The following is a 13,573-nucleotide window of genomic DNA, read 5'->3' on the forward strand; positions in this document are numbered from 1 at the left end:
TAAATTAAAGATATTATTTATTATTATTATGTTGCATGTCTTTGTGTCCACTTTTACTTCTTTTTGTAGTCATTTTGTGTCCCTTTGTGGTTGTTTTGCATCTGTTTTTGGTCATTTGTCTCTTTGTGGTTGTTTGATCATCAGCTTTCTGTCAACAAATTTTAACAATTAGGTTAACACAGGTCCACTCCAGGGAACCTGGGCCTGCACCCCTTAAGTAATCCATCCAGGATACTAACAAGCCAACTCCCTATCACCCTCTGACTCTGGTAGGGGGGCCAATCATGTCCCAGGGAGGCCACCTGTGGCTAAACCTCTGGCCCTACCTCTGCAGCAAATTAGCACAGAGGTGCTAAATAAACACATTCTCCTCTTTATATTTACTCATTTGATTTTCCCCTTTCTCTGTTGGTTTCTTTAGGTCAATGGCATAAATGTAGAGCACTGTACCCATGAGGAAGTTGTGAGTATATCTCTAATAAAAGGCAATATCCTGCTCCATCCATCCATTGCTGTTCCATCCTTCTCCCAGGTCTAACAACAAATCCCAGTGGTTATCAACACAGAGGTGTGCCTCAACAATCTGAGCTGTCATCTTGGCAGGAGGCTGTTTTTCTTTTGGTTTACACTGCGACAAATTGAAAAGATTGAAAAGGAGCAGATCAGTATCAGAAGCTCCACAGAAATTGAGGGTGCTAATATTTAGCAGACTTCTTACACACAGACCCAAGCTTTTTTTTCCCTTGCTCAATTCATCTCTCCAATTTAGCTTCTCGCTTTGTTAAATTTTACCTTTATCTCTGCCACCATCTCCCCTCTCCCACACACACACACACACACTCTTCCCATGTCTATCATCTCTATCTCCTTGTGCAGCCCCAACCAGCTGTTCACTATATTCACCTCCAGAGCGTCAAAACACATAATGAGCAGTTTCTCTTCAGAACAAAATCCAGAGCTTTTAATGGCAGGCTGTCACACTCTCAGCACTGACAGATGCACAGGCGAAAGTAACAAGGGGCTACTGCACATTGTTGGAGAGGGTAGCAAAGAAGCTGAGAGCAGATGTGCATTTAGGGGGATTCGGAAAATGACCTTACATGTTAGATGTTACCTTTCATTTTCTCTTTGATTTTCTCTCTCCTCCAAGATGCGTGGAAAACACATTTGATATTTCCTCCTTTACACCCACCTTTACTCAAATTGCCTAGTTGACATATTTGAGGACATATTTTGTGTCACTTAGACATCCGATAATCAGACGTTCCAAGCGTAATGACTTTGTGTTGTCAGCTGTCAGTTTGCCGCCGCCTGTCATGAGAGAGACGCTGGCCTTCAAGTTCCGCCTTTGATGATTTCAGCGAAGCCACTTCAGTCAGGCTTTAACTTATGATTAGATATTCTTCACTCATCTCCTGTTACATTTTGTTTGCTCAGGCTGTGTACAGCTTGACATGAATGTGGCTTGTTTCATTTATATGAGATTAAATTTTATCTCACGGTATCACTCTCAGTCTCTCTCGCTTATCTGTCTCTATCTAAGCCTCTCTCTCCCTCTCTCCTCTCTCCCTCTCCTGTCAGGTTCACCTCTTGCGAACCGCAGGAGATGAGGTCACCATCACCGTTCGCTACCTGCGAGAAGTTCCATCATTTCTAAAACTGCCTCTAGGTAAGAGTCGAGTCGTTTTGATGCCATGTAAGCTCTCGATAAACTTCATTTCACTGAGTATTTTTAGCTGTAAACTGTTTCTAAAACTATATAAATAAAAAATATATCTCTAGGAGATTGCCTTTTTGCTCAACTTAATGCTTTAAAGCTGTAGATGAGCATTTATTTCAAAGTAATAAATTGTCATGCTCAGTGGCCTGAGGTGAGCAGTAATGTCAGCAACAGCCAGAGCTGCAGCCCCATGCCCCTGTACTGTACTAGCTTCAGCAGCTTGAAAAGATGAAGACAGAGACACTAAAACCATTCATGTGGAGCCAGTAAAAGGTGAGAAATGAGGTTTACAGGTGAGGGAGGGAGAAACTGAAGCAGTGCTAAAGACAAAAATGGTACATTTTGGAAAGTTATAACCTGTAAGTTTAGTTTTAGTTAGTTTAGTTTTAAATGTTAATAGTTTCTCTTTACCTTTATCTGGGTTCAGATAAAATGTGATGAGAATTTTTCACTTTTTGTGATGTTTTTTAAGCCAAATCATTAGCTGGTAGAAACAAACAACTAATTATTAGTTCTGAAAATAATCACTAATTGCAGCCTTGTTTGATTGACAGAGGCCTGTGCATAAGCAAACAACCTACTGACTGTCATCAGATTTATTTTCAGATATTGCTAAATTCTGAATCATGCTCCAAGGTATGTGACCTTACCTTTTTTCTTATGTAGCCCAACTGTGGCATAAAATGTGCATATGTACAACCCAATGTACATTTCTCAGCTTCTCACTGAGGCTCACAGAGAAACTGGTTTTCAAGGCCTTAAAGTGTAGTGTGATCTCTTCATTTAACAGGTACTGGTCAACATAACCAACACAAATGTGGGAGCGTCATCACAGTCTGTAACACATGGGAACTTAGTGTTACATCTGGGGCTTCAGATGTTCACAGTCACAGTGTGTTAGATACAAACACCCAGACTGCAGATCCACCAATAACTGTTGTCTTATGAATTAGCTGTAAGCAAAAAATGAATGAACACCCTGTAATACAAATGACTTCAGTCTCTACCAGCAAACATAATGATCATTTTATACAATTTACCTAATTATGAAGAGCACACAGATGTAGGAAAATAATTAATACTAATAGAATTCATGAATATTTATAGATCAGCCTGATAAACCACCACATTCTCCCAAATGAAAAAGTGAGTGCTGTGAGAAATCTAGCCCCTCATATTTTGTGGGGAAGTTAACATTCATAGGGAGGTGTCAGTGCAGAGATGCTCAGGTTTTGCTGTAGGGGCGTTTGGCCTGTGAATCATGTTTTGTTGCCTGAGAAAGAAAAGGTTCAAGTTGTATTCTTTCCAAAGCAGTCCTTTTGTTTTTATAGTGGCACAGATGACAAGCAGGCGAAGCCAGGAGCCATTTGCCATACTTTACTGAGTGTGACCGAATCAGAAAGCAGACCCTCGAACGCCAAGCTAATATCATATCAAAGAGCCGCACTTGTCTCTTTTGGATGCTGTCTGTGATCTACGCTGCACGGCTTAAAGGCAGGGCAGCAGAATAAAGTCGATAATAAACCTTAAAATTTAACACTATCAACTGAACCGTGGGGTGTGAGGTTTAGGTGAAACTCTTGACTTATTTTCTTTTGTTTCTGAAAGAATAGAATAATAATTGAGACAACGTGAAGTTGGATTAAATGTTTAACAGTGATTCTCCTTCCTTCTGTCTCAGGTTCTCCTGGGCCGTCCACAGATCACAGCAGAGTATCCTCTCCCCTCTTTGACAGTGGCTTACATTTAAATGGCAACGGAAACAACACAGTAAGAGATTGATTTGATATTTCATCTGTAATGTTGATAGGACTGTATTTGGTACCTTGATTTTTTTGTTTTGTTTTGTTTATACAAGTAACTGACGCTTTCATATTGAATTCTGATCATGAGTTATATGATTGATGGTTAAGTTAGTATACAGTTAGAACAGTATTATTTTTTGCAGTATTTAGAGTATAAGAGACTATCTGAGAGGCTCATTCACTACTGTCATTACCACCTTCTAAATAATCTTTTGCCTGGCCCACTTGAATGTTGCTTTTGAATCTGCAGTTCTTTTTAAACATTCTGAAAATCACATGGAGCTGTAGACATGACCCACAGGACGGTGCATACACAAGAATGAGTTTGTCACTTTGTAGATGTCCATTAGGAGTCCATTAAGACTATTAGTGACATTCATCTTGACAAGTTTTGCTCCTGTTCAAAGGGCCTGTTCTGCAGTGCCTACGTATACCAGAATGCGTTGTGTGTGCGGCTTTCACTAGTGAACCCTTAGGTTGTATGTATTTTTACTACACTGTTAATGAAGCTTCTTATCATGCCTGTACAGTGGCCATAACAACATATTACAAGACAACATAAAAACTAGGATTGGTTAGCAGATTTATAAGGCTACGGTGTTTTCTAAATTCAAATACAAAGAGTTTGTAAATGCTTGATTTGCATCACAGTTCACTTAGTAGTTGGAAATCAAGGGATAAATTCTTCTATTCTTCTTCTTACTTCAGTTAGTGTAATTGTTGAGGAGGAAATAATGACAATATCAGATGATGATATGTAGCACCTACACACCCCACACACCCCACACACATTTTCTGTTACTTGTGCTGAGGTGCTAAGGTGTCCTGCTTCTAATAGGAGAGTTGGGGAGATGTGCATCAAGCAGACTCTGTAGAGAGCTCTAATGAGATAGAAAAACGTGTGGGGGGTGGACAGCAGTGTTGGACATTAAGACAGTACTTTGTAGCATGTTGCTGTGTTAGTTGTAGTGTAAAAGATTACAATTTGAAAATTGCCATAATAATTGTTATTGCACAATATCCACTTGCTTTGACTACAGCATTATTACACTTTTTATGGCTATATTTAGGCACACGTGCTTTTTTTTGCCTAAATGTAACCACAGACAGGACATTGGATGTGAGCCTCAATCTCTGGTGTGGCAGTCATATGCTTCGTACAGCCGCAATCCACCCCCACCACCTCCTAGCAACTCTGCTGCTGTAAATAAATGTAGCGCTTCACTCATTCAGAAAATATGTTGGCTCTGAACATGAGCCAGCCAGCAATTACATTTCCTAAAAACATATTAGCTGCTGCAGTTTAGTTGTAGGAGGCAGGGTTGTATCAGGGGTTGGATGGAGTTGAATTTTATCTGTGTGTAAATAGACTGGTCCTGGGATGTATTAATGCTACACAGGGTTGGAGGTGGAGGGAGGTGGCTAGTTTATACTAAAAGAGTTGCACCTCCTAGTAACTGCATACAGGCAGGTGACACATTAAAGGAAAAACGTGAGAAATGAGTGGAGAATCAGGTTGGCAATACTCCCATCCATATGTCCAGTTGAACACCTATGGGAGATTTTGGGCCAATGTGTTAAACAGCACTCTCCACCACCACCACCATCAACACAGCAAATAAAGGAATATCTTTTGGAAGAATGGCGTTCCATCCCTCTGTTAGAGTTCAGAGACTCATAGAATCAAATCTAAGGCACACTGAAGCTGTTCCAGCAGTTTGTAGTGGCCCAACATCTTACTAAAACACTTAATGTTGTTTTTCCTTTAATTTTTCACCCATCTATAGTTCCTAATGTGCTGTGGCTAGTTATCTGGATGACTAATCATTGATAAGCCTTCCAAGGCCTTTTTCACAGAGGACATTTTGACATGTCACAGTAGAAAAGAAGGAAAATTAATGATGGCTGCCTCATTTTCAGGGACCTGGTATTGTTTGTGTTGAACCACTGTCACGACTAACTTGAACACTTGGATACAGCACAGCCTTTGTTAATATTATCACCTGCGCTTTTGTTAATATGAAAGGTCAAAATGTCTGCTGTGAAAAAGATATATAATTAGTCATGAGTTACAGTAATGTGATTATTTTTTTGTTTTTTTTAAGGAAGAAAGTGAGTTGAAATTCAGTGATTTCATTACATTCATTAATCCAAGTAACGGTCTATTACTCAGTGGACAGTCTAGTTTGACTGAATTTTGCACAGGGACTGGAGGTGGACAAAGGTGGTCAGCCTTGAACTGTGCCTCCCAGCAACTCGATAGTTTATTTTACATATCGTGTTTTGTTACCTTCCTAGCTAACCACTTGTAAGCCCCCATTCAGGAAACTCCTGGGTTTAGTTGAGTGTTGGAGGGTGTGTGACGCTTGCAGCTTTAACATGAGGATGCTGTCTAGGGTTAAGCTGTTGATGGTCAGTACCACTGTAAACTGTAGGCTGGCTGTTAATCAAACCATAATGTTTCATTTTCTAATTCTACGTGTTTAAATGCAGAATATGTGACATGTGAATGTTGAGACTTTGGAGGTAGTTGATGTATAATAGCAAAATAGCATACTCAGATATCTCTCGTTATGTCGGCAGCAGAATCATACAAAAAAAAAAAAAAAAAGAAAAAAGAAAAACAGCAGTTGACAATGAAGCTTACTGCATTAGTGACCAAATTTCACTTGGCACTGGAGGGCAGCAGGAGCCAAATACGACCAATCAACTCTGTTCATTGACCATACAGGCTGTCTTTATCATTCTAGCTAGCTCAGCAGGGCTAACCACTAGCTGGGCGGCAGCAGGAGCAGCAGCAGCACTATCAGCAGCAGCCTGAGCCTCTGCCTCTCTTTGTGGACTGTGGGCTCATACAAATCCGCTCTGACTTTGACATGTTATTAAATGTGAAGTAATCCATAACGCCCTCTACGCATATATGCTAGGACGATGTTTGGCTGTCCAAAATGTGGCTCCCAACCCCTGATAGCTGACTGCTGTGGAGCTGTTCCCCTGGCAGAGGGAGCAAAATTAAACTTATCTCAGCTAAACTCTCCCTGTTGTTCTTTCACCCTTCATTGATGTTAAAAAAGGTCACAGGGTTATAGAAGTAAAGTAGGATGTTAGCTACAGGGATGCAGAGAATATTGTGGATGCTTTGAACCTCCTTGTAGACAACTCTTATGACAGACATTGAAAGTGTAACAAATAGCCAAATTATCCTGAATTTGTTAATGAACTACATTTTAAATCTAATGAAATGGAATATGATTCTTTTCATTAAATAGTTAGATTATTTAATATATGATTTTGCATATATCTGCTAAATACTGACATATCAATATAGGAGAAATATTCTTACTGACGATGTGTCATTGATTTGAACCATCTTCTTTTTATTACTCACTGACATGCAGTAGATGGCTCAGTTATACATTTTTTTTTACACATGATTTAATCATATGTTAACTGCAAACTGATCCTGTTATCATAACTCTCCACAGAAACTGAAAAAAGTACCACATGAAGCAGTTGCATTGATTATTAAATGTTGAATGTGGAGAATTACATCATGTTTATTCATTTTCCTCTACTGTCTACAGCCACGTGATGATGGGTAATCTCTTCGCACTGCAGCAATAAAGCAACACCATTACTTGTTTGATCCCCTGTGTAAGCCATATAAGAGAGAAGCTGTGGCTGTGGTTTCAAAGGGAGGAAAGGGTCAAAAGGAAGAACAAATTGTCAGAATCATTAATTTGGTTCTGTGTTATCCTGTGAAGCTGCTACTGGCTGCTTGGGCTTGGTTGATCTTAGAGTGGTGATGGCTGTGATTACAGCATACACTGCTGGGATGATAGGTGGGAGTAGTTGCACTGTAGTAGCACCTGATTTCACAGAAGGATATTTCAGTGTTACCAAAGCACAGTGTTATATTGTCAGTTCACCACCTGTATTAACAGGAAAAAATCAGCATTGGCTTCCAGAAAGAGACTGTTCTACATCGCTGTGGCCAGCCTAGAAGAATCTAAGGCGGTTCCATAGATACAATTGTGTTGCTCATACTGCAGAAATATCAAGCAAATTGGGCTCAATGCTGCTGTAGAGCTAAATGTTACGTAGTGAGCATGATGACGAGTAATATTTTTCCCCAAAGTCACTATTTCACCATTTTAGTGGTAAAGCTTCAGAAAATTGCATATTAATATGGTAATCTATAATGAAAAGAGTAACCGTAAAGACTGCATCTTTGGCTCGTCAGTTCACATGAATTATTCAGAGGAAGCACGGAGGACAGCAGGTGGCCACTTTAACCTTTCATAGATAATCTAGATTTAAAGTGTTTCCATTTAAATCCATAGCAGGAGCTGGAGAAGGCACGACATCCTTGTGCAGCAGGCCTCTGCATGGTCTGAATTTCTCTCAGTTCCCAGTATATGCACAGGGTTCATCAGAGAGAAAAGAAACCTTGCACATGCCTACCTATGCAAAAACAAATAAGGTATGACTCGTGTGACTTATTAGGTCAGCTGGCTCTAGCAAGGTTCTTTACATTTAATTCTCTCATTGAAAACTAGGTGGCTGACAAACACAATTAGTCAGGTGGGTAACTAACCCCAGAAACAGTATTTAAGGAGTGAAAAACACAAATAGCAAGAACTGGCCTTCATTTAGTTTTTGTTCATCTCAAGTGCGATTTTTCTTGCCTCACAACTAAGAACCATTATGTGAGTAGTTGTTTTGTTCTTAGAATAACTGGTTGTTGTGTTGTTGTTTTGTTTTGTTTTTCAGCACAGTATAAGTCGTGAATTCACTTTAATGTTCAGAATATAATGATTCGAAGCCTCAAGATAGAGATTTGCAGGAAAGTAGGGCAACCCATAACTTTATTATTTTCCCAAAAGAAAAAAATGACATTGCATGCCATTAAGCAACTCTGTGTCATATGAAATAGGCTGTAATGGAAGGGGTCATTAAGCCTGAGGTTGGCCAAGGGATGGAATGGTAATCAACTTCATATGAACTACACAAGTTATGCACATTCTGTATGGTAAAAGAGATGAGCTGGATGTTCCGTAATTCTTTTTCCCACTTTTGAGCAGAGGCTATGATATTCTCATCTATGAATTTTGCTCAAAAAGGCTAGTGTCTAACATTTAAAGCTGCATTAATCATTTTTTTTATAAAGACAGTGGACTGTGTATAATGAATGAGTCGCTTGCTGAATGAATTATCAGCCAACACTGCAGGATTTCTTAGGTATTTTTGCCTCTTTCAGCTCATTGTTTTGGTTTTACCGTCCACAGCTTTAATGATTTTTGGTTTGCTTTCACTGCTCTCATAAGCGTTGTTTCCAACCACAACATGCAGCTGTTTTCAGTGAAAAAGTGCTAATAAGTATCACTGTACACTACCTGCAAAATACTTAGCAACTGGCTGGAGAACATAGGTGAGCTATTAGCTGCTAAAGAGCCAGATATTTTGCTCAGTGGTTGGCAGAGACCAAAACACAGCTAAATGTAGTGAGTGAGTTTGTCAGGTGCCCAGAGATAAATTTCCATATGAATGCTAATAGTACTCTGTGTCTGCTGAATGTGTATATAGAAAACTGTTTGCTATGTTTGCTAACATGTTAGCCTCATCAGTTTTATAAGAAGAGATCTAAGTGATAATGTCAATGCACGCTTTTTGAGCTCTTTGATGCCCCCAAGTGACAGTTAGTACTGCTTTACTCACTGTTGCATCACACCCTGCGATACTTCAACAGTATTAATTCTTGGGTCTATTTCATTGTTTGAAAAAGGCCAAATGTTTGCACAAATTGGATCATTTCATGAAGTTAGATACAATCATTTTTGTCTGAAGAATTAAGCAGTACATTCTTTTGATGCAAGTTCCTCAGAACCGAAGGACTTATGTCTAGACTCACTATTGTTCATTAATGCTCAACCATCACATAGAGAGAAATGGTCGAGTGTAAAAGACAACAATTCTGACACCAGACCCAATAAACCCGAATGCAGCACAGCCACAGGGAGCACAGTGGGGTGAGGTGGATGATGCGCCAATTTTCTTCATTTTCGACAGAAAAGACATTGCTTTTTTGAAGTTTATATTGCTCTCAATACCTATGCATTAAACGTCTGTATGTTGCGAGACTGGCTGAGCTTACGGGGTTGTCAAAACTTATGCTGGAAAATGCAGAAAAAGAAGTCAAAATAGGGGCGGCAAGTTGAGGGAAAGTTGATATAACAAAAAGAATGTAATATGCCATATCTCATCACAAAAGAACTCCTACAATGTGTCATGGCAGCAGTGAACACCAGCATTACTTTTACACCATGTAGTGATTGGGTAATGCTGGAAATTTCTGTTGCCCGAAAATACATAGTGATAAGTTCATTTGTGCATATTTTACCAAGTTAGCATGGCTGTAATTTGTAAACTTTATTAGATAATAACCCAAAATTTAGCTGCAATCAAACTCTAAATAATAATTTAGCCAATGGCCCTCCTGCCAATTACCAAAGCACTTTCCTGCCTCATACCTTTCCTTTACCTTCTGTCAGATTTTTTGTGTTTGTACCCACAACTGTGATTTATATTAATAATAAGTTAATATGGCACATTTTTGGGGATAGGTATAGCAAAGTTTGTGACTTGGTTGGTTGTTCTTTTGGTCCACCACTTTGGTCCAGATTGAAATTATTCAACAACTATTAGATGGACTGCCCTGAAATACAAAGCAGACTTTGATGATTACCAGAGGATATAACCTACCTACTCTGCATATGTCCTGCCACTATGTTCCTCTCCGGATGAACTGTAATAGATTTGGTGAACCTCTGATCTTGCATCTAGCAAAATGATCAGGTGACGTACTATATGTTTGGCACTAATCGACAGATAGTATACTAACATGCTAAACTATAATGATAATTGTAAACATTAACATGTTAGCAAAAAGATGTTAGCATTTAGCTCAATGCACCACCGTGCTTAAGTAGAGCCTCACAGATCTGTTAGCATGCCTGTAAAGTCCTGTCTTGTTGAGTCTTCACGTTACTGACCACAATGTTTCATGGTTACAATATGAGAGAGTTTGGAAGTTGACAAAAGCAGTCATGTTTTTGCCAGAGTTCTCCTCCATCCAAACTATCACACACATCTTTTTTTGTGGATTATTAGAATTCACTAAGCTTGTCTTCAGTTGGCTCTCTTGTCATTGAAATGACATTTTAATTTTCCTTTTCACCGCACCCTGGACCTTTTACCTCATTGATTTACTTAGATGCTTTCAAAAAATTATGCTCAGTTCATGTCATCTCTGAAGTATCAGTATCCATGAAGCAGTGGCTGAGTGACATGAAGAACAACACTGTGAGTTCCTGTTTTCTAGCTCTTCAGTAGAGGCAGGTGCTTTGTCAGTGTAATCCACTCTGACAGCCTGATAGTTTTCTATTTCCTGCCACCTCACCTACTCTCACTTTGAGAATTAACTAAAACATTTTGTTCTTTGTTGACATAAATGGAGCAAACAATGATAATTTCTTTAGAAATGTAGTAATTACTTGTGAGGAGCTGAGAGGTGTCTACATGTGACATGTTGTGTGGTTCAGCAATTATGTAGAACTTGCAAAGGTAGGCAGTTTTTCTCTGCTGTTCACTCTTGACTATATTCCACCCAGAGGCTATTTTAATGCTCTGGTAATATGTTCAGCCATTTTGAACTCCTGGGAAGGCAAGAGAATATGGTTCTTTTAGGATGAACACATACCAACCAATCCTGTACTGTGTATAACGATACAGGGGCTCCACCAGATTGTTTGAAGGAGTTTTGGGATTTTGTGCTGACAGATAATCTGTAGCTGCAGGAATGATCCACTGTTTGATTTTGCTAAAGCTTCACTTATTTGATCCCTAAGCTTGTAACTCATTAGATGATGTGTAATGCATCTGTTCTTCATTAAGTGCGTTGTGATTTGCATTTAAATGTGGCGCTCTTCCAGCTATCAAAGCTTTTGTCAACATATTATGCTTCAGGACCTTTAGAATGAATGCTTTTTGATGCACTACCATCAGTCTCTAAAGGGGCTTCACTAAGCTTTTGAATTTTTGAACAATTTTGGAGGCATCTGAAACATGTCACAATTCTGACTTTGGTACCAATAGTTATAAAAACAGTTAATAAATGGCAATTGTTACAAATGTTACCAACCACATGATTCCGTGCTTTCGGAATCATCCAAACATCTCTCAGTTCTGTACCCATTGCTTTTGAAATAGCTGTGGTGAGTCCTTTACTGTGAAGACCTGACCTCAAGCCTTAAACTTAAGCTGTTAGAAAAGGTTGGTTGCCAACTCACAGCCCATCTGTTTAGTAATGATCCTCTTGATGAGTTTCAACCTTCAACAGTCAAAACAAAACTGCTGCCTTTCATGCTTGGGACCATGACACCCTCTAAGGACTTCTTGAGAACTCCATTGTTCTCAAGGGGCTGGCGCTTGTGTGGTTCCAGGCAAGTGTTATTCACACTAATTACTGTCAGGTCTCCCAGGTCTAAGATTAAACATGGCATTTCACAAGGATTGGTACTTGGACCTCTTTAGTTTTATCACAATCTGAAGATGCTTGGGGTGACCTGATGGCCAAATGGTTAGGGCGTGTAACAGATGGGCCTTAGTGCCCTGAGCAGCTGGTCCCTGGTTCCACACCTGATCCAGTTGAACCTTTGCTGCATGTCATTCCCCTGCTCTCCCAAACAAATCTGTTCTCTTGTAACAGCTGATGACCCCTCCCAGCTTGTAGAGCTAGAGATATGTAGCAACTTCTATGTAAATCCAGTCAAGACTGTAGTTCTTGATATCTCTTTTACTTCTGAGCCACTTATAAAGTATGTCACTAGTACTTCCTTCTGTCATTTACCCAATATAGCCAAGATAGGCCCCATTTTATCCAATTCATATGCCGAAATCCTTGTCCATGCTTTTGTAACATCCAGAATCGACTTCTGCAATGAGCTTTTCTTTGGCCTACCTATTACAGTGACAGCTGTAGCTGTAGTTGCCAGAGTCTTAACAAGATCTGAGAGGTCTGATCATAAACTCCAACATCTGTCCTGAAGTTTACAAGGCTCTAAATGGTACAGTACATCTCCAGTCTTATTACTCCATGTACTCCATCATGTGATTTATGTTCTCTTTATTTAAATTTTCCAGATTTAACAAAAATCTTACAGGGTTAGAGCCATTGCTCATAGAGCTTCCCTTCTTTGGAATAAATTCTCTATGCAAATTTGAGAAGCACTTTGTGGAGATTTTCAAATGTAAGCTTAAAATCTAACCTTTCTCCCTATGCTGTGGTCTTTCCAATTTCAAGTTGTTTAACTGATTATACTTTTCTTTACGTCAATTCTTTTTTCTACCTCACCTGTAAGTTTGAAATTGTGTGTGTGTGTGTGCACATGCCAGGTCTCATAATATATGTTGTCGTATTTTAGCCTGTAAAGTGTGCAGACAGCAAGTTGGCTCTTCTCACTAGTTTAGTCTACAAATTCAAGCAACCAAAATCCAGATCAACACATTTTACACTTTTAACAGCTTATTAGATGCTGTGGTGCAGTTGTGTTTTCAGCTTTTTGCTGCAGTCCACTGTCTAGAACCAGACTGCAGCCTGCTCCAGCTTTTCTCTGAAACCCTCAAAGGAATAGCTGTAATAGAATTTCAGTTTGCAGAAAACATTTGGTGAAGGAATTAAACTTCCTTGAAAGAATTCAATTTTTACAACAATATTAAAGCACTATTGATATTTTAGTCATCATGACAACACATTACTCTTTCTAAAAGATGTCCTCGCCATTTTCCAGCAATCACCCATCATTTTATTCCAGTTATATAAAGCCTTCAGGCCATTGTCAAAAAGAAAACTTCAGCACACAGTTTGAATGTGAAAAAGTGTTTACAAGCATATAGAGACCTAGTTATTGTACACTTTTCCTACCTATTCCTGTTCTGAGCTAATATAGAGAAAGAAGCACTGACCATTATACTGGTGAATTGCTGTGAA

The 13,573-nt window shown here is 39.2% G+C and overlaps 1 protein-coding gene across 10 annotated transcripts in view; it reads left to right on the forward strand.

The window, feature by feature from the left end:
- Nucleotides 1-13,573, forward strand: part of sntg2 (syntrophin, gamma 2) — a 112,752-nt gene that overhangs the window by 61,817 nt on the left and 37,362 nt on the right. For 2 of the 10 annotated variants that reach the window (XM_051078226.1, XM_051078224.1), the window contains exons 6-8: nt 422-463; nt 1,582-1,669; nt 3,402-3,490. The exons of 6 other annotated variants lie outside the window; for them this stretch is intronic. In XM_051078226.1, the coding sequence (XP_050934183.1) occupies nt 422-463; nt 1,582-1,669; nt 3,402-3,490 (219 nt within the window). The remainder of the gene's footprint in view (nt 1-421; nt 464-1,581; nt 1,670-3,401; nt 3,491-13,573) is intronic. 2 more of the 10 variants (XM_051078222.1, XM_051078221.1) reach the window with 2 other exon arrangements.

The sequence above is a fragment of the Lates calcarifer genome, linkage group LG19 (assembly GCF_001640805.2).
Source record: "Lates calcarifer isolate ASB-BC8 linkage group LG19, TLL_Latcal_v3, whole genome shotgun sequence".
Lineage (NCBI taxonomy): Eukaryota > Metazoa > Chordata > Actinopteri > Centropomidae > Lates > Lates calcarifer.